The 20,252-nt window shown below is 42.0% G+C and overlaps 2 protein-coding genes across 2 annotated transcripts; one reads left to right on the top strand and one right to left on the bottom strand.

Annotated features, from left to right (window-relative positions):
• Positions 1–2,088: 2,088 nt before the first annotated feature.
• LOC140941135 (TGF-beta-activated kinase 1 and MAP3K7-binding protein 1-like) lies at positions 2,089–13,550 on the bottom strand. Its single transcript, XM_073390107.1, has 7 exons — positions 13,399–13,550; positions 13,010–13,262; positions 11,468–11,595; positions 9,506–9,703; positions 8,174–8,343; positions 7,268–7,641; positions 2,089–2,762 (listed from the first exon to the last, which is right to left on the bottom strand). Exons 1-7 carry the CDS (start codon positions 13,423–13,425, stop codon positions 2,323–2,325), a joined length of 1,590 nt encoding a protein of 529 aa, XP_073246208.1. The 5' UTR covers positions 13,426–13,550; the 3' UTR covers positions 2,089–2,322.
• Positions 13,551–14,700: 1,150 nt separating this feature from the next.
• On the top strand, positions 14,701–16,848 carry LOC140940890 (DCN1-like protein 3). The gene has a single exon (XM_073389856.1). It carries the CDS (start codon positions 14,833–14,835, stop codon positions 15,736–15,738), a length of 906 nt encoding a protein of 301 aa, XP_073245957.1. The 5' UTR covers positions 14,701–14,832; the 3' UTR covers positions 15,739–16,848.
• The last annotated feature ends 3,404 nt before the right edge of the window (positions 16,849–20,252 follow it).

The following is a 20,252-nucleotide window of genomic DNA, read 5'->3' as shown; positions in this document are numbered from 1 at the left end:
GTCTGCAGTCTGTTAGAGGTGTGCCGGCTGTGGGAGGTGTGCAGTCTGTTAAAGGTGTGTGGTCTGTGGGAGGTGTGCAGTCTGTTAAAGATGTGTGCAGTCTGTTGGAGGTGTGTGGGCTGTGGGAGGTGTGCAGTCTGTTAAAGGTGTGCGGGCTGTGGGAGGTGTGCAGGCTATTGAAGGTGTGCAGTCTGTTGAAGGTGTGTGGGCAGTGGAAGGTGTGCAGTCTATTGAAGGTGTGCAGTCTGTTGAAGGTGTGTGGTCTGTGGGAGGTGTGCAGTCTATCGAAGGTGTGCGGGCTGTGGGAGGTGTGCAGTCTATTGAAGGTGTGTGGGCTGTGGGAGGTGTGCAGTCTATTGAAGGTGTGCAGTCTGTTGAAGGTGTGTAGTCTGTGGGAGGTGTGCAGTCTGTTGAAGCTGTGCGGGATGTGGGAGGTGTGCAGTCTGTTGAAGGTGTGTGGTCTGTGGGAGGTGTGCAGTCTGTTGAAGGTGTGTGGTCTGTGGGAGGTGTGCAGTCTGTTGAAGGTGTGTGGTCTGTGGAAGGTGTGCAGTCTGTTGAAGGTGTGCGGGCTGTGGGAGGTGTGCAGTCTGTTGAAGGTGTGTGGTCTGTGGAAGGTGTGCAGTCTGTTGAAGGTGTGCGGGCTGTGGGAGGTGTGCAGTCTGTTGAAGGTGTGTGGTCTGTGGGAGGTGTGCAGTCTGTTGAAGGTGTGTGGTCTGTGGGAGGTCTGCAGTCTGTTGAAGGTGTGCGGGCTGTGGGAGGTGTGCAGTCTGTTGAAGGTGTGTGGTCTGTGGGAGGTGTGCAGTCTGTTGAAGGTGTGTGGTCTGTGGGAGGTGTGCAGTCTGTTGAAGGTGTGTGGTCTGTGGGAGGTGTGCAGTCTGTTGAAGGTGTGCGGGCTGTGGGAGGTGTGCAGTCTGTTGAAGGTGTGTGGTCTGTGGAAGGTGTGCAGTCTGATGAAGGTGTGTGGTCTGTGGGAGGTGTGCAGTCTGTTGAAGGTGTGTGGTCTGTGGGAGGTGTGCAGTCTGTTGAAGGTGTGTGGTCTGTGGGAGGTGTGCAGTCTGTTGAAGGTGTGTGGTCTGTGGGAGGTGTGCAGTCTGTTGAAGGTGTGTGGTCTGTGGGAGGTGTGCAGTCTGTTGAAGGTGTGTGGTCTGTGGGAGGTCTGCAGTCTGTTGAAGGTGTGCGGGCTGTGGGAGGTGTGCAGTCTGTTGAAGGTGTGTGGTCTGTGGGAGGTGTGCAGTCTGTTGAAGGTGTGTGGTCTGTGGGAGGTGTGCAGTCTGTTGAAGGTGTGTGGTCTGTGGGAGGTGTGCAGTCTGTTGAAGGTGTGCGGGCTGTGGGAGGTGTGCAGTCTGTTGAAGGTGTGTGGTCTGTGGAAGGTGTGCAGTCTGATGAAGGTGTGTGGTCTGTGGGAGGTGTGCAGTCTGTTGAAGGTGTGTGGTCTGTGGGAGGTGTGCAGTCTGTTGAAGGTGTGTGGTCTGTGGGAGGTGTGCAGTCTGTTGAAGGTGTGTGGTCTGTGGGAGGTGTGCAGTCTGTTGAAGGTGTGTGGTCTGTGGGAGGTCTGCAGTCTGTTGAAGGTGTGTGGTCTGTGGGAGGTCTGCAGTCTGTTAGAGGTGTGCCGGCTGTGGGAGGTGTGCAGTCTGTTAAAGGTGTGTGGTCTGTGGGAGGTGTGCAGTCTGTTAAAGATGTGTGCAGTCTGTTGGAGGTGTGCCGGCTGTGGGAGGTGTGCAGTCTGTTAAAGGTGTGTGGTCTGTGGGAGGTGTGCAGTCTGTTAAAGATGTGTGCAGTCTGTTGAAGGTGTGCGGGTTGTGGGAGGTGTGCAGTCTGTGGAAGGTGTGCGGATCTTTGAAGTCATGCCGGTTGGGGAGTTGTGCTGTGTGGGGTTGTGTTGGTTGCGACAGTTATGAGAGAAGTGTTAAATGTGGAAGTTGGGGACATTTTATTCAATTCTTTAGTTAAGGGTGACGGTATTTTCATCAGTCTTATCATCCAAACAGTGATCAGGGGAGTCTTGAACTCGGCCCTCCGGATTGCAAGTCCAGCGCTCTTACCGCTCCGTCACTCTTCCTCTCCAAACCCTAGACTCTTTTAAATATATCCTTTAAAGTTTCTTTTATTTCTGTTTAAGATAAATTCAGCCAGGTACAAAAAACAAAAGTATTTTCTAATCACTGTGTGTTGACGGACACATTTGGAGTTAAACGAGAGGCAGAAGTTACACTTCTAAATTGCGGGGACTCCACAATTGATTTTGCTTGTAAAAAGGGCCAATGTAAACAGTATAAAAGAGCTTTCAACCTTCTATACGTTTAACTCTGTATTTCAACTAAACTAAGCGGGTGCTTCAGTATTTTCTTTGTCCCAGCCGTAGACATAGTCTTCTCCGAGTTCGGCTACCTGCCGATAAAAGTACGTAAAATCCACATAGGGTTCCACACGAATGTCCTCTCTTTCATCATCGCCGCTTATGCCTGTTCCTTGTCCTGCTACAGCTCCCGGTTCGGCAGGAGTGAACACGGAAGGTGATTGAGAGCCCGAGGAAGCAGCAGAGCTCTGGGTATCCGACCGTGAACCACTGACAGCCACCTGGGGTACCGGAGTGCCTGTACTGGTAGGCGTGGAGGTAGTAGGGCTGGGTGTATTTCCGGTAGGTTGTGGTGCGGGTTGTACACCCTGGGGTATGTATAAGGACGGTGCAGCTCCGCTTGCAGCACTCGCAGGGTTGTATGGTACAGATACAGGAAGGACCACAGGGCTTACTGGTGGCACACCTGAAATACAAGTTTGGAAAACGCTGCAGTGAGTCCGCATTAACGTCTAAACAATCAATACAGTTTATAAGGCTTCACATGAGGACCTCCATGACTTATTTAAAAACTACTAAAATGTCAATATGTTTCGAGCGAAATTTACTCCACACAAAGCACTTATATGGACATCACAACGGAGAAGAAGGCGATTACCGCCAAAAACAATATGGCAGGGAACTGTGGAGTAAGAGCTGAGTGAAATGGGAATTATGTTGGGTTGAAGCTGGAAAAAAGCTGAAGATCGAGAAAGGTTTTAGTAGCAGCCGTGTGCCTCACTGAGGTCGAAGAGGACTGATTGAGTTTGACCGGACCGGTATAACAGTGGAGATTACATATAAATTTAAGCACTCCAATTCAGCTGTTTAATTACAAACTCAAAAATGAGAAGTCCCTTTTCTAGAACAGCTCGTGGTACCATACGAAAATTACTGCTTATTTGCTTATTTAGGGTTAGTCAGCGGTCGCCGAACACATTTTATTGTTCCGGCGATCGTGCGTAATTTCTTTATTTTTGTGTGTTGCAATCTGCCTAATCCACTGCCTAACGTCAGTTTTTGTTCCAATGACACTGCTTATCAGTTTTCGCCGCTGAGAGATCGCCCTTTCCTTGTTGGATTTGAGGCCTTCATTAATCGCTTTGCAAACAAGACGTCCGCCAACTTGGATCACTACAACAGTCGTTATGGTTCCTATCGACAACTGCTATACCCTACCCTCCTTTTGTGTGGCGATGTTCAATCAAATCCTGGCGCGGCGACACATGGATGTGATTCAAAGTTGGTTTGGATATGCAATCGCTGTTCGTTTTCCAACTTTTCAAAATCTTTCCTGCTGACTGACTATTTTTCAGTTACTGTATCCAATAGCTTTGGAAGCCTTTTCAGCTCCTCCTCACCAGGGCCACTTCTCCACTCTTCAAGTCCTACAAGCAGTGCACCTCCAAGGAGGAAACCAGCGAAAAGGAAGCTGAAGGTTATGTCCTTAAATTGCAACTGTCTAAAGTGCTCAGCTAAAAGGTGTGAGTTCCAATCTTACATTGAGCTGCACCACCCAGATATTATTTTGGAATGTGAGTCTAAACTTGATGCTGACATTCCGACCTATTGAATCTTCCATGAGCGCTATAACATTTTCTGTAAGGACAGGTCATCTTCTGGTGGAGGAGTATTTATTGCAGTTCGCAACGACCTAGTCGCTGTAGAGGGAAAAAGGTTTGATGTCGAGGGCTCCGAGGTCATTACAGTCTCGGTGAACGGAGATAACAATCACTAAAATGACGACATGCGGGCACGTATGCATGCGGGTAATGTTCGTAGTAAGCTTTGTAACATTTGCTCTGGCTTCCCCTATTTTATTCTTGGCGGGGACTTCAACTGTGGAGCAACTGATTGGAGTTCCGGTGACCCTTACCGTAAAAAATTCCAGCGCATGCTTGCGATCACTTCTTGCTGGAGACTACCGACAAGTTTGGCTTTACGCAGCACGTGAAATCTCCAACCTGTTAAGTCTCTGAGAGAACGCTAGATGTTGTATTTTCTACCATCAGCAGCCTCATCCAGGCATGTCACTTCGTCCCAGGCATCAGCTATTATGACGCTATTCTCTTCGAAGTACATGTGGCTCCAAAATCTGCCCCAAAACCTCCTTGAAGAGTCTATCAATTTCATAAAAGGAATTTTGAAGGCTTTCGTGCCCGCATGTCGTCATTTAGTGATTGGTGTCTCCATTCACGCCCCGAGGACAGGTCTGTTGAGCAGAATTTGTCCAACATCTCAGCCTCTATCAAAGAGGCGATTAACAAGTTTATTCCATCAAAAATGACAACGCAGAAGCGCCACCTATCCCGGACTGGCCCAGGAATCAAAAGATTGACAAACAAGCGTGTCAGAGCATACAAGAAGACTTAACGACTTGGAAAAGCTCATCACTTGAGTGCCTACAGACTTTTACATAACAGCACAACTAAGGAGGCCATGGGCGGTATCGCACCGTCTCGTAACGGTAGTACCAGTGTCGGCATTGAGAGGCCGTGGTCGTATATTAAGTTCTTACGTTCGGAGTCTGTGGATATTCCAGCCCTCTTCTGGAAAAATCGCGTCTGTGCAAACGACATGTCAAAAGCCGAAGCCCTGCGTGAACAATACGAGAGTGTGTTTACGTGGGAAGATTTAAACAACGTTCCAGTTCTCCCAGAATCTCATACGAGGATATTCCGGATATTATATACCTTCAATACCCGTGGTATTCAGAAGCTGCTCGAGTCCACAAGGTCTGACAAGGCCAGTGGACCTGATCTTTCGTTCTTAACGAGTCTGCTTTTGAGTTTGCCCTTACTCTCACTTCACTTTTCAAACAATCATTTGATAAAGGTGCTCTACCATCCGCTTGGAGGGATGCAAACATCACTGCCATCTTTAAAAAGGGATATTCTGTTGACTTTAAAAATTACAGACCTGTGTCTTTAACATCTCTTATTGCAAAAACCATGGAGCACTTTATTTGCAAGCAAATTCGCAGCCACCTTAGTAGAAATTCAGTCATCTCCAGCACCAGAATGACTTCCAAAAAGGACTCTCGTGTGAGACCCAGCTTATTACGGTCATTCACGAGTGGGCGAGTAGTATTCTTAACATCCGTGGTCAGGTCGACGTGATCTTCTTTGATTTCGTAAAGGCCCTCGACACTATGCCTCACGAAAGGCTCCTCCTTAAGGCCAAATTTTATTGCTTTTCTGGGAAGCTTAATAACTGGCTTCGGGTTTTTCCCACTGGTAGAAGACAACGCGTGGTGGTGAATGGTTCATCATTTAATTGGTCAACTGTTCTATCTGGTGTATCCCAGGGCACAGTTCTGGGGCCCATTTTGTGTCTTCTATTTATCAACGATCTACCCTCTGTTGTATTACCGAATGTTAAGCTTTTTGCGGATGACAGTGTGCTTTACCGCCGTATTAAGTCTTCGGCTGATCATCATACGCTTCTGCGGAAGTCCCTATTGCGGCTGGAGCAGGAAGCAGCTATGTGTGTGCAAATAAACTTTGCCCCTAGTAGCAATACTCCTTCGGAGGGAGCCACTTTTAAGAAATATTTAGGGGTTTACATCACCAGCCCCCTTAACTGGTCCAAACAGACTGTGGAAGTGAAAAAGAAAGCAAACAAGATCTTGGGTGTACTGCAGAGGAACCTAGCGTCTTGTAGCCGTACTGTTAAAGAACGAGCCTACTTAACCGTAGTCCGCCCAGTACGTGAATACGACTCGGCTCATTGCTTGGTCTCCATATACACAGAAGGACATCACCTGCGTAGATTCCGTTCAATGTCGCGCAGCGCGCTTTGTTTTCAACGACTATCACCGAACCAGTAGTGTTACAAACATGATATCAAAGACAGGGTGGCAAGATCTTGAAACACGTAGAAAGATTTCTGACTTGATCATGTTTTTTAAGATCCAAATAGGCAACGTCAAAAGACCTTTTCCTAATGACCTTCTCTAGACCACCTCGCCGTACGTCACACGAACCAGCACGCAACCCTCATCTAGACCACCTCGCCGTACGTCACACGAACTAGCACGCAACCCTCATTTCAGTATCAACGCTTTTTGTCTAACATTGACGCGCACAAGTTCTCTTTTTTAGTTAGAACTGTCCAGTTTGGAATGCCTTACCCCCGTCTACTGTATACGCTGTTAATAGGGACTTTAAGACACCACGACAGCCAGGACAACGAGAAAGTCAAAAAAGCAATAAGCTGAATAAGCAAAACAACAACTCGGCAAGTGCGGTACGCTCTTTTCTTACATTTTTTTGCCGTCACTGCACGACCACGACATGAAAATGCCTAATTTCACGTTTTATGGAGGACGTAAACAAGCGACGGCTAAATCTTCTTTCTCTTTCTGAAATTGAATATGGTTCTTAGGAATTCGGTTCAAAAAGGGTTCGCTTGCATTCAAAGTAAATGAGTTGGAGTAATCGCGATACAGATTGACAGAACGCAAATTTCCCGTTTTAAGCGACGTTTTCGTGGCCGTCGCAGTCGTTATATGTTAAACTCCCTAATGTTAATGCCTTTCACTCAAGTATTTGTAGTAATTTACCTTTTTGAATTCCCGCTATTTTTATAGTGTTTTTTTTTTTATGGCGTGAGTGAAACTTTTGTATTTTCCCATTCGCTGTCACTGTTATGAGCATCCGTGCACATGTACATGACTGACACCCATTGCCAGATTAGCTTGCAACAGACAATTATGTTAATTAAAGATAACGATTAAAGACGAACATACAGGATTCAAAATTCAGAACTGGCTACATCAGGCCCCGGTTGTTATAAAGTTGTATAGCACTATAATAACATTGGGCAAGACTATTGGGGAAGCCAATTGCATTATCCATTGGATGGATAGCACGACCTACCATTTTAACAACTGGGGCCAGATGGAGAATGTCGACAAACTTCAGTCTCTACCTGACATTGCTTGCCTGCCCGCAGCCCTTGGACTTTTCAGACTGTTAGCAATCTCTTCTTTAAAAATCCTAATCAGGAGTGTCATGTCATCTCTTTTCTGACACTTGCGCATTTGGTTCATGTAAGTGTCATGATGTGCCCTGCCTATTCTATCCACAACGGCCTGTGCTACTCCAGTCAGGTTATTTTGGCACTGAAGCTCTTCAGTCACCAGGCGAACTACATCAAAATTAGAATTAATCTCCATGTCTGCGGCTTCTTCTATTGAATTGTAAACTCCATCTGACATCAGCACAAGAGCAAAGAATGTCTCATCAATTGGGATGCCGCCACAAATGTGAGGTTCAGCTATTACTGGCTCTTCTGTTGCAACACTGGAAATGACACCAAGAAAGAAAAGTTTTGACTTCACTGAGTACTGTTCTAACATAACTGCATCTATCACTGATACCATGTACAGTCAAACTCCGTTAATACGGACACTGAGAGAGCTACATAAGTTGTCCGTATTAACTGGGTGTCAATAACGCATGGTTTGACTGTATAAAGTGACATACCCGACCCCCCCCCCCCCCCGACCCCCCCGCCCAAACTGCCACTACAAGCACAAGAAATCATGTTTGAGTTAAATTAGAGTTACAATAATTTTGGAGTTAATAATTTTACATAAAAGAAAATGCAAGGTTGAAAACCCAATAATAGCAAACTATGGATGGAGGTGATCTTTGTGTTTTTTTTGGATACAATAATGAATGCATAATCATCATTGAAAGCAATAATGATGTAAAACTCAATAAAGCACAATCTGCACAAGTTGCATGAACAGAGCCTGCTGCTACACAGTTTAGCACCTAATAAATTTATTGCGCTAATCAGTCTCTTAAATGACATATTTGTTGTTTGCACCTCAAAATATCAAAATCCTTGTAGCCACCCTTCACACCATAGTCACCAATGCTCCTTGTGTTCTCCTGATTTCCAATCCTACGATTTCGCAGAATTTGTTGAATGTCCAAGCCAAGGTTTGCCAGACGTTCAAGCTCTTCTTTGTTATTTGTGACATGGTCAACACTTAACTACATGTGAAAAATATTAAAACAGGTTAGTTGCTAGAGACCAAGAGTAGTCCCTGAAACTTTCAATTTGCCTATTTTGCAGGGTTGTTTTCCAAAGGAAAGCAACAATTATGTGCAGAAATGTGTAAAACTAATGCCCATGTAGAGTGATTGTCTCTCAGGATGAGATGAAAATTTTTTTAAAAATTGCTTGCCCTTTGGACAAGCTGCAATATTGAATTTTACTTGCCTGGAGTCCATTTCTCGAAAGGCCCAGTAACTTTTCGGGCCCAAAGGCAAATTTTAAAATCAAAACCTATTTAATAGTAGCACAATTCCTAGCACACAAACCGGTCAATTTTGCTTTGTTAATTGATAATTCCATTGTATCATTTTCAAAGTTATTGAAACTTTGATCTTAAATGCAAACACAACAAACATAAAAGTAAACATCTTCCAGGATGAAAAAGTTACCCCGACTTTCGAAAAACGTGCACCTGGGCAGTTGCACAGGTATACCAACCCACTTTTTCACTAATATTTCCTTTTACCTTGGCAAAAGTTGCTTGCCTGTCCAACAGCTAGTCAGTAAAACATGCTGGCCCTAGGTAATTGAACAGCACTTCTGTCCAGGTGCCCCCTTAAGTTTAAACCTATTTGATGAAGCTTTTTGTTTCCCTGCCACTAATGCCATCATTTCTCACTTTTATAAACAAAGTTACTATATTATTGCTTGTTTTTTAATCACGTGACAAGGTGGCAGTGCTGTTGGACAAAACAATAAAATTTTTCTTTGCAGAATTTGCATGAAATCAGAGTTTAGTTCCCAGGGGAGAGAAACTCTTTTGCTTTCGTCCACCAGCATGGCCACTGTGACATCAGCTGAAAACCAGCAATATGTAATTGTCGAGGACTAGATGAGCTCGCAATCCCAATCGGGAGGTTGCTGTTACACAAGTCATACACAGCACATAATTATGTAGCTAGCATTTGTTTGGACTTCCACTAAGAATGAATGCAAAACTTAGAACACAATCTGATCACGTGTTTGGACCTCCTATTACTTGTAATATGATCACATGCATTTCGAACATCTATCACGTCAAAGTTGCGCAAAGCTCGCCCTCACTAACTCTCCCTAAACTTTGATCATTACAAGTTAGTAAAAGGTCTTGGCTATTACCTGTTCAACCGAGAGGTGGCCTTCTGGTGTCACTCTACAAAGAAGTGCTCTGGAGTCACCCACATTACCTACAAAGAGTTTATTCTGGAATATAAGAGCCAACACTGCTGTAGTACCACCACTGATCTCATCTTGTAAAGCTTGGATCCTCGCAACATGGTCTGGAAACTTTTGGTAAGCTTCATAGGAACTTAAACCCTGAAAAAATTACAAACTTTGATACATGTTCCCCTGACCTTTAACCAAGGGCTGATATTTTTTGGTAAGGAAACCAAAACAGTTACACCTAGTACAGTAAAAGTGTTTCCACAGACAGCACTTCCTCTGAAACAACCGAAGAGAAGTGAGCAATGACACAAGGATATAAATTCCTACTGTTTTATTCAAATTGTCAAGGAGGGATCAAGTAGACAGGGCTGATGGCCACCTTCACTGTTCAATACTGTCAACTGAAACAAGGTCTCATAGCTCACATACTCATAGCAACAGCAATCTTACTGACATTTTAAGAACTGGACTTAAATGGGCTCAAACATTTTACCTGACAGGCTTACCAGAGCTTTTCCAAGGCTGGGTTCAGATGCCATACTTCACATGAGCCCCATCGAATTTGAGATTTAGGCAGACTCAAATTAATTTAGATTCAGATGCCAAACTTTCTTCCACCTGAACTTAATTCAAAAGGGAAAAAAGTGCATTTGAATAAACTACCTTATAAAAATTATAAAATTTATGCATTTGGTTTGGCTCATGTGAAGTTTGACATCTAAATCAATGACAGTCCACAGCCACTATTCCCAGCTGAGCCAGGTGTGAAGAAAGGTTGAGCCAATCCCAATTCAATTTGCCGTACAGGAATATGATTAAAACACTATACTTCACATGAGTTCAAATAATTCACTGAATTCGATTCAGCTCATATGAAGTACAGCATCTGAACTAAGCACAACTGACCTAACCAGGTTGTGGTCAGTTGCAGAAATTGTATTAAACATTCTCCAAGGTGGAGGCTAGGTGTTCAGGCAACCAACATGTCAAACTCTTTAGGGCAGGATTCAAACCTTGACATCTGTTGCTTCCATTAGGCCTGCTTATATTCAGGCAAGACAGCCTGGTTAAACAGGCTGGCCTGGAAGGCAGGTCAATTCTTGTCTCCTGCAGGGGTTTCAGTAATAATTAAAGTAGTCAACTGTAACAACAAGGAGTTCCCGCATTACTCCCTCTTTTCTATGGGGGTCTGGGAACATGCTCACCCAGGAAATTTTGAGATTGAAAAGCCTTCAAATGCAAATGCTAGCGTTCTGTGGACTAAAATTGAGTACAATTGAGCAAATTAAAGAAAATGTGTTTCGATTTATCAGCCGCTCAATCAATGATATATTATTCATTTACAATGTTATTAAAAACAGTTGCTTCTTCTTTCGGGAATTAAAAATTAGCTGACTTCTCTAAGCAAAGTAGCCGATGCATTTCGTTATTCATTGGTGCTTATTGAAACCCCTGCTCCTGTATGGAAACTAACCGCAACTGGGCTCATGTGACCATTTTGGTGATAAATTGAAAAAAATTGCAAAAGAAGGCTGGTTAGTTTGCATCTCACAACCACTGTTTTTTTTTTACATTTTACAGCTTTCCTGGATAATTTTGACTTCAAAAATTGATGTTCATGTAGTAAGGTACAACACTGTGATATCCTGGGTGAGCAAGAGTGCCTTTCAACCTGGCAATAGAAGCTAGAGCATTTATACCACATAAATTTTTCTAGCCCATTTTTAGTCCCCTTTCCCCCCTTAAAATTACCCGGCGTTTTGATTTCCAGTGCAATTTGAGACAGTAGTAACCTCTCTTTCAGCTGGTGAAATTAAGCGCTAGCCAGCTCTTAGCAACAGCTGTGAAAAAAAGCCTCTTATACCACATCTATCACAATGTTATGTAGGTTTGTCCATTGGTAGAAATTCCTACCTCTGGCAGTTGTAGCTGAAGTTCCCATTTCTCAGCAAGGGCGTCATCTAAAGACTGGAAAAAACCTTTTTCAACAGCAATAAAGGCTTGTCTGATAGCTCCCTTGATCTGTTCATCATTCATCGTAACTGAGGAAGAGAAAGAGGGATAAGACAATAATTCTGTTTCTTGCACTATTCATCAGCAGTGTTTACTGTGTACTGCAGAACAAAGCTTTTAATTAGAGAAACAACATGACAGCAGAGGCCCTCACAGATATAAGCCTACCATTATATTCATTATCCCTCACTAAAACATCGAGCTGAGACTTGATGACATGAGTACCCAGCCTTAGTATAGGTATCCTCCATGCTCATGTGCTTGTAGTTAGCAAACAGGGTCTTTTAAACACTTTGCATCTTTCACACAATGGACTAGTAACAGCAGCATTTTCATTGACATATGGAAACTCAACACTACTATTTTTTAAGGAGAAAAGTACTATGCATGGCATTCTGTTGCAGACAAAATCGTACCAGTGCCAAAAACATGTTGAAAACATAATACGTAAATCAAAAATATTATTGTGAAATACCGGTACATTGAATGCAAAACGAAATAAGATTCAAGATTTACAAAATATATTTTCATGAACACAAAAATAATTAGCAAATAGTGGGACTACAAACACAAGTTAAAATTTTGAAATTTGAGTCCAAAAAAAATGCAAGTTGAGAAAGAGACAATGCTGACCAGTTGTGTTGTCAATCGATGTCTTCACTTCACCAAGACAAGGCTTTGATCCAAAGAAGCGGTTCATTGGCTACCAAATATCGCAGAGTTTTTCAACTCGACTCACATTTTTTTGAGAATCAAATTTCAAAATTTTGACTCCTGTTTGTAGTCACAACATTTGCTTAATATTTAATTTTTTGTTGGTGAACATATTATATTTTGCAAATCTCGAATCCTATTTTTTATTGCATTTGATTTATATGTTGTAGTTAATTTTTTAGCATTGGTATGATTTTTTCCCCAATGGCATGCCATAACTATGCTAGCAGACTTTTTTTTTCCAGAATGTTTTATAGCATTTACAAAGTCATTCACATGTCTGGTGTTTGCATTTGTTTGACTTGTTTAAGTTTGCAAGAAGGTAAACAAGCCAACCCACATGTGAATACTGACCAGTGTTGTGAAATGCTAAAAAATGTAAAAATGCTAAAAATGCTAAAAACCATGCCAGAAGGAAACCTCTACTCACAAGTTAGGAGAAAATGGAGGGATTCCAGAACCCCTTAGTCTACCCCTGGGTAGACTCCTGGTTTAAAGAGGGCTTTTTAAAACCCGTGGCAAAACAATTTAAAAAAATGAAATTCATTTTTGTAAAATCCTAAGAAATAAATAGAACTAGGCAAACGTTCCGCCATCAAGATTTTATTTGAAAGGTAACAACATAAGATTTTTCCACAGATAAAAAAGTTTATAGAGCGACAACTAATCTCCTGGTAACTTAGTCTAGGAGTGAATAAAGAGCAAAGACATTTCACTGTATGGACAAACCTGTCAGCTGGCCAAGCAAGAGCTCTGCAGGAAGACGTTGCACAGTAAAATCTGAAGCACGCGTGCCATCATGTCCATCAAACACACCATACAGATACTTGTCATCTACATTGAAATGAAAATTCCTGTCCTCAAACTCATGTTCTTCCCTTCTTCCACCATCTTCTCTGTATCTCTGATTGGTCAAAAAACCAACACCAGATAGCCTGCACACTGGAAGATCATCTGTCCAATTTTCCACTGGGCTCTGAGACTAAACAAAAGAAGGAAAAAGTTTGATGTATCATTTCAACAAGAAAAAAAGACTGCTAGCAGGGAAATTTAAATAGAAGTAAAACAGTATAAAACGATATATCGATATCAACTTGCAATTCCACACGAATACTTACAATAGTCGATGATCGTTTCGTTGCCATAAATTGCTAACAGATGAAAGAGGTTTGTTTATATCTGAACATTTCCGATTGCCTCTGCACTCGTAGCTCCATCAAAGATGGAAGACTCTATTTTTTGACGGAACTGGCGAACTGGCACTAGTTTCAGTTTGTTATCGTACCCAGGCCCTCCTCCTCCTCTCGAGTCCACAAGGAAAATTCTTTGCCACGATATTTGCTATCTCTTTTTTCAAAAAAAGGTTTCATGTTTGCATCAATTGGATTCCAAAAATAATGGCCAAGTTTTGTTACTTAAGACTTTATTTAGGTATTGAAACTGTCTCCTGTCATCTGTTACAAGGCATGGTAACGATTGTCATGGATTGAAACTTGAAAAAATTGGGCCAATTTCTGCTCCCTTCAGTGCCCCGTCCCATGAGCCCCTGCCCGTCCCCACTATCTGAACTCCTGGAACAGGCTATTCGTCCCTTGAAATAAGCTCTTACTCCATTTATTTGAGGGGCAACAGTTTTCATTGTAAGGAACTTATGAAATTACCGAATTCAAATAAAAGTGAATCAATCAATGTCTTGAACATATGGAGAATTGAAAACGTTACAGTCAAGAAGACTTTTGCAGGGACTGATCAAACAACGTGAAATAGAGTTAAACTGCGGTATTTCGACTGGCCAATACCAGTCTACATCAGGTTTATTGATATATCACGAATTTACAGAAATATACATGAAGTAAAATAATGACCGGAAATTACATAATATGACGCGGTATGGTGTACCTACTTAAGGAGACAAGATAACAAAAAAATAAAAGATATACTATATATATAAACCTGATGAAGACTGGTATTGGCCAGTCGAAATATCGCAACTTAACTCTATTTCACGTTGTTTGATCAGTCCCTGCAAAAGTCTTCTTGACTGTAACGTTCTCAATTTTATCTATTTTGACTGATCACGATCTTTTTGGATCCGACGTTGAGCAAGATTGTTCACACACGATTTTTCTGCAGTAGTTTTTTACCTTAACTAAACATCCTATGGAGAATCTCAACACGTCCTCATTTAAGAGTAGTAATTATTAAGGAATGGGACAACATAAAAGAAAAAGTAGTTGTACCCGGGTCTGTGCATGAAGCTGACCAGTGCCAGTTCGTTTCATTGAAAGTGGGAAACTGAAAACAAGACAAAAATCAACTCCCTCCTTCAATTCATCGAGCCGGAAAAAAAAACTGACGCGCGCTTCTCTTTTCACTCTAAACCGGAAGTTAGCGCGCAGTTTGGATATCCGGTCACGTGGTGTTTAGCGCAAGAAAAGTTTTCATCTTTTCCCTTCGGCCGTTCACGACATCATCGGTTTGTTTTTATAAGAATTTTTCCCGCTGGAAGTCGACATTTGAGCGTCAGAGCACAAAAATAGCGGGCCGTGGTTATGGGTAAGTGCTGTTCAGTTTGTGTTTCTGGCTCAACTAGTGATACGCTTCATCGAAAGCCTTCGCAGCAAACCACAAACACAGTTACTAGCAGCACGTTAAACCATTCATATCCACCACACGACAGTGTAGTGCAGGAACCATTCAAGACTAAAGCGGCTGATAAAAACGTAATGGCTGGTAAATACAGTCCACACGATGGTATGAGAACGTTTTCGTATTCAAAGCAAGAGGCTGACTTAACAAAAATTAACTCTTTATTTGCTAAATACAAGGACGACACTGAAGATGCCATTCTCGCTGATGGAATGGAGAAATTTTGTCAAGACTTGGGAGTTGATCCAACTGAATTTATCGTTCTAGTCATTGCTTGGAAATTCAATGCTTCGCAGATGTGTCGTTTTACCAGAACAGAGTTCGTAGAGGGTTTTAAAGCCCTCAAAGTAGACTCGATTAGAAGCCTTCAGAATAAATTTCAAGAACTGGAGGCAGAAGTGACAAACGATGTTGAGAAATTCAAGGATTTATATCGCTTTACGTTCAAGTTTGGACTGGATGTCGATGAAGGCCAGCGCGCCTTGCCGAAGAACATCGCACTTCCTCTTTGGAAGCTGGTTTTTTCAAAGAACGTACCAGCTGTTCTTGATCGTTGGTTTGCCTACTTGGAAAACAGGCAACTGCGGGGGATTTCACGGGACACATGGTATATGTTTCTAAACTTCACCGAGGCGATCGAGCCAGATTTCGAAAATTATGACGACTCTGAGGCTTGGCCAAGTCTCTTTGATGATTTTGTGGAATCAGAAAGGGAGAAGGCTAAACAAGAGGGTAATGGAGACGCGGAATTACGCGAAGAAAAGCAAGAAAACGGAATTATCAAAGAGCAGAGTTCATATTCCTTCTAAACCCTTAACGTTCAGTCTCTAATTTCTAATCCTTTAGCTCTAATCCTCACAAGTTGTGAGCTTGTACGTGACCTGACAAAAAACTGTGCCCGATCTTATCTTTGAAACAACACAACGAAGTTAACAATTGCCTCCAAACGAAAGGCTAAGAAAATTCGCAAATATTAATCGAATGTGCGAATTACAGGAATGCCTAGCCTCTCCACTTTACATACTTTTAATAAAGTAAACATTTCGGGATGCACGCCTAACCGTTTTGCGGAGACATTTTTGTTGACAAAGGGGCTGCGCTTTATTTTGGAAAAGGCTTCATTAAACTAAATTTTATTGCCAATATGTTTTATTTTCATTTTCCTATAGCTCAAAGATCACTAAGCCTAGGCCAAGCCAAGCCAAGGAGATTTCACAGATTTGAAACAGGAGCTGTAAACTAATTTATTATTTTAAGATTATTATAAGCTGACTGCTTTTAATGTTTCGAAGTCAAGAGAGATCATCATAAGGTTAATGTCAAAAGTGATAACCAGGGGATGTACAGATAGGAATTTTTTATGAGTGTATTTGTTAAGTTATGATAGTTTTTGTTCAAATGGACTTCTTGATCAGTTTACAAGCTTACGCCTCTGTGTCAAAACCCCCTTTAATGTATAAGTGTAATCAACACACTTTCTCTCGTAACAATCAGCCAAATAACAGCCAATAAAAAATAATTTTGTTTAAAGAGTTGGGGAGAATGAGCGACTCCATTAACATTTTCTGGGATTAATTCCTTTTTGATGCGTCACCAAGTACCGGTACCCTTGAAAAGGCCTGCACAGCAAGCATTTCCACATGAGTTCGTCCAGAAAGTTTGGACAAAGACAGAAAAGGGGTCACACAATAGCTTGATTGGAAACGCTTGCTATGTAGGCCATTCTTGAAAGAACATAGGCTAGAATATAATAATGTGTTTCAATTTCCAGGGCAAATGAAAGTTTATGTTTATTTAATATTCTTGTCTTTCTGGACATAGCGCTTTTATAAGGAGAATTTTATTGTCTGATGTTACAGTGTTGATTACATGATGTGTACATTGTGTGCATTGAGAGAAATAAAATGCTTGCTTTGCAAGTTTTGTTAAGTCTCCTTCCAAAAATACCGTAAAATTCCGAAAATAAGCCTCTCCATGTATAAGTCCCTCCAAATATAAACCCCCCAAAATCATAATGCAAAAAACCCTCCGTTAAATCGCCCCTCCAAATATAAGCCCCCTGTGGACTTGTACTTGGAATTTGCCCTCGAATACAAAGTAAAACAAAGCGAAAATGGTAAATTTCCTTCCCACTAAAAGCTAGCCCTATCGATTTTGAAACGCAAATTTCCCTCCGTACATAAGCCCCTCCGAACATAAGCCCCTCCGAATATAAGCCCCTCCAAAAATAAGCCCTCAAAAGGGCCTTTGAAAAATTTAAGCCCGGGGCTTATTTTCGGAATTTTATGGCATGTATTTCAGACTTCTCACACATTTCCTCCCAGTATACAAAGAACGTATGTTTAAAAGGCTTGCTTTTTATTTATGTTATTGTAGGAAAAAAACAGAGCACCAGATTGCCTGATGGGCCTTTTTCTATCCTGAAGCTCTTAGTAGCTAGCCGAAAATTTAGTTGAAAAAAAAACATCGGTCCTCAGAAGATGGAACAAAATTGTGTGACAACTTGTGATGAAAACTCAATTAGAGTAATGGAAAGAACTTTTGTTGCACCCTGACTGTGCCCAAAATTAACCTCTTTTTGAGTGAAACAAATGAAACAAATTTCAAAGAATCAACGGTAATCACTGAAATCAATAATTTATATATTTTGGAACTGGGGAGTGAATAACACAGTTGTGTTTCCTGGTGACAACTCATCTTTTGCATTGCACCCAACTGACTTAACACATGAACCACTTCATATTATCCACAAAAAACTGGTTCATTACAAGAAAACTCTAAAGCAAAACAACTAAGTTGTTTCCAGCCCAGTGGTGAATCCTGCCCTTCTCTAGCCTGCGCACAGCTGCCTTCTCTCAGGAGAGAAATGATTTTTTTTCTTCAGGGGAGGCAGCGGCAGACATACACTAGCTAGACCTTGTCAGGGGGGAGCCTTCTTCCAGACGTCCAGATAAGGAGAGAGGTTAAGGGGAAGATACATTGATTATTCACTGGAGCGGTCCAAAGAGGCCCATAGGAACAAATTTGCAAGTGAGATGGCATGATGACCTGTATGGCAGACACCAAAAGGGGAGTGGAGGGGGAGAGAAAAAAGAGGAAGGTTAAGTATAACAAAAATGTTTTTCAGGAAGAAACTGTCTTTTGAGGAGTTTGGCTAAGGAGTCGTAGGGTAAACCTTTCTCAATCCCATCCCCACCCAGCCCCCCCCCCCCCCCTCCGGAATTGGTACGTGCGGTTCAGTGCTTAAATTGGTGTTGGGAGGAAAAAAAAGTAGGGGAGCCTGTCGAATTTGTTTTGATGCTGCCCATCCACACACTTGCAATCATCCTGTAACTCATACCAATGACATGTCAATAAGGTAATTACACCTGTCAAATTAAGATGTTTTGCCTCTTGAAACCACATTGATAAGGTCAGGATGCATAAATAGAAAGTGACTGAGTTGGGATCACGAAAAGTGACCAAGATGGGGTCCATAACTGGCCAAAAAACAGACTACAGTGGGGTAGGGGCTCTGAGAGGCCACCGGCACATACCCAGCAAACATTAACCCAAGTACCCCCGGGCTCTTTTCTTGGCCCTAAAAGCCTTGGTATGGTGCCCAGCGGGGTACTCCGCATTTCAAGTGACTGCAATGACCGAACAGAGGCAAAAATCAAAACCAAAAATAAATCCCTAAGGCCTCCAACAAAACCAAAAAACTCCCTGGACCAAAAGTTAACCCCCCAAAAAACTCACAGGCCGAATTTATACCCCAACTATATTTGCAGACTATTGTTTGATCAAGCCACCCAAGGAAAATACTTACCAAATTTTCCTACCTCAAAAAATCCTGGAATCGAAAATTTCACACCTCAAAAAAAATTCTTCAATCATCCCTGTCACTTGAAATCCCGGGTAAGGAAATCAGTTGTAGTGTTGCTTAGGTAGCCCAGCTGAGTAAGCAAAATTATTGCAAGCTGATGGGGAACTAGACTCAATGTAGTTGGCCTCTCCTTTGGTTCCCTCTTGGTTTATTAGCTGTCTCCAGTCTCCATAGTCTGAAATGTCAGCGGTCTCTACCCCCTAACCCAAAGGGGCACCTCCCACAGGTTAGGGGGTGGAGATGGCTGAAATTTCATGAGGTTACAGTCTCCAATGAGTTTTCCCATTAACTTGCCCAATATAAAAGACTCCTAGAAACCTGTTACACTTAGCACTTGAAAAAATATTATTTTGTGATTGTTTGAATCTAAAAATAAGAAGATGAATGTTAGCGCAGCCAATCAGGGTAAGATGACAGCTAATAATCAGCTACCTCGTTTCCAGTGTTTTGCAGCAACTTTTTGGTCAGCTCAGAAAAGGCTGCCTGAGAATAGTCCATGACAAAATTGACAACTTGGGAGAGGGGACAATGTTCCATTTTTTAGTTTCTTGTCATTTCCAAATCATAACCTCTACAGACACACTCTCTACCAACAAGAATGATCCTTACCAGTCACCCTGGGGACAAATTTGATGAGAATTCATAGTATAAGTGTGCTCTTTTTGGTGTCAAGGATGCCTAAACTTTATGCTCTGGTCTCCTAATTCACACATAACTTCCTTGTCATGGTGCGCCCATTCAAAACAAAAGGTTTAAGCTCAGGGACCGAATAAGGGACAGCATATTCCCTTGGCTGTGCCTGGAGACAAATTGGATAAATGGTTTGTTTGGGCACCAGCATATAGTTTGGGCAAAACTGGGTGAATGCCCAGTTATGAGGCACAATTTGTGACTCCCTGTGCACAAGCTAAAATACCCTTGCACTGAACAAGGCCAGCCACATTCAATACAAGCTAGTCATAACTCAAATAGATGCAGGAATGAAAAGCAATCACCAATCACAAGCAAAAAATGTGTAAAAGTCTGAGGAATTACAGTGTAGATCATGCTTCCTTTGCCACTTGATATACTTTTGATGACAGCTTTTTGAATTGTTTTCCACAAATGTTTGACACATATTGATCCAATCAAAATCCACAGTGTTTTGAAGGCAGAGTTGTGCATTTGGGAAGTCATTAACAAAATTAATTATTTGCCAATTTTCAATACAAAATGCACCAAGTTATAGCAACATTTGATTTGGCGAGGAGACTACAAAAAAACCCCAGCAGGTTTACTTTTGAGGTTTCATTTTTTTTAACTTCTTTAAAGTTGCACAACTCTGCCCTCACACATCATGGATATCAATATTATTTTGTTCTGTATAAATGAATCCATCACAGTACTTAAGGATTTTTGAAAAATAAATTCTAGTCTCAAAAGATCTCAGATTTTTTGGTATTGTAGCTTTCGATTGTA

This window comes from Porites lutea, chromosome 6, assembly GCF_958299795.1.
Source record: "Porites lutea chromosome 6, jaPorLute2.1, whole genome shotgun sequence".
Classification (NCBI taxonomy): domain Eukaryota; kingdom Metazoa; phylum Cnidaria; class Anthozoa; order Scleractinia; family Poritidae; genus Porites; species Porites lutea.
Note: the sequence above shows the minus strand (reverse complement) of the source record. Positions and strands in the feature narration are given on the sequence as shown.

What these genes read in the sequence shown, in the direction of transcription:
- LOC140941135 (XM_073390107.1), bottom strand. Translation starts at nt 13,425, where the DNA reads ATGGCAACGAAACGATCATCGACTATT. An exon ending in GCCACCTCTCGGTTGAACAG is followed by an intron (nt 8,344 to 9,505) that starts GTAATAGCCAAG and finishes TTTCACATGTAG; the next exon opens with TTAAGTGTTGACCATGTCAC. An exon ending in GGGCAGGCAAGCAATGTCAG is followed by an intron (nt 2,763 to 7,267) that starts GTAGAGACTGAA and finishes CTTGTATTTCAG; the next exon opens with GTGTGCCACCAGTAAGCCCT.
- LOC140940890 (XM_073389856.1), top strand. Translation starts at nt 14,833, where the DNA reads ATGGGTAAGTGCTGTTCAGTTTGTGTTTCTGGCTCAACTAGTGATACG.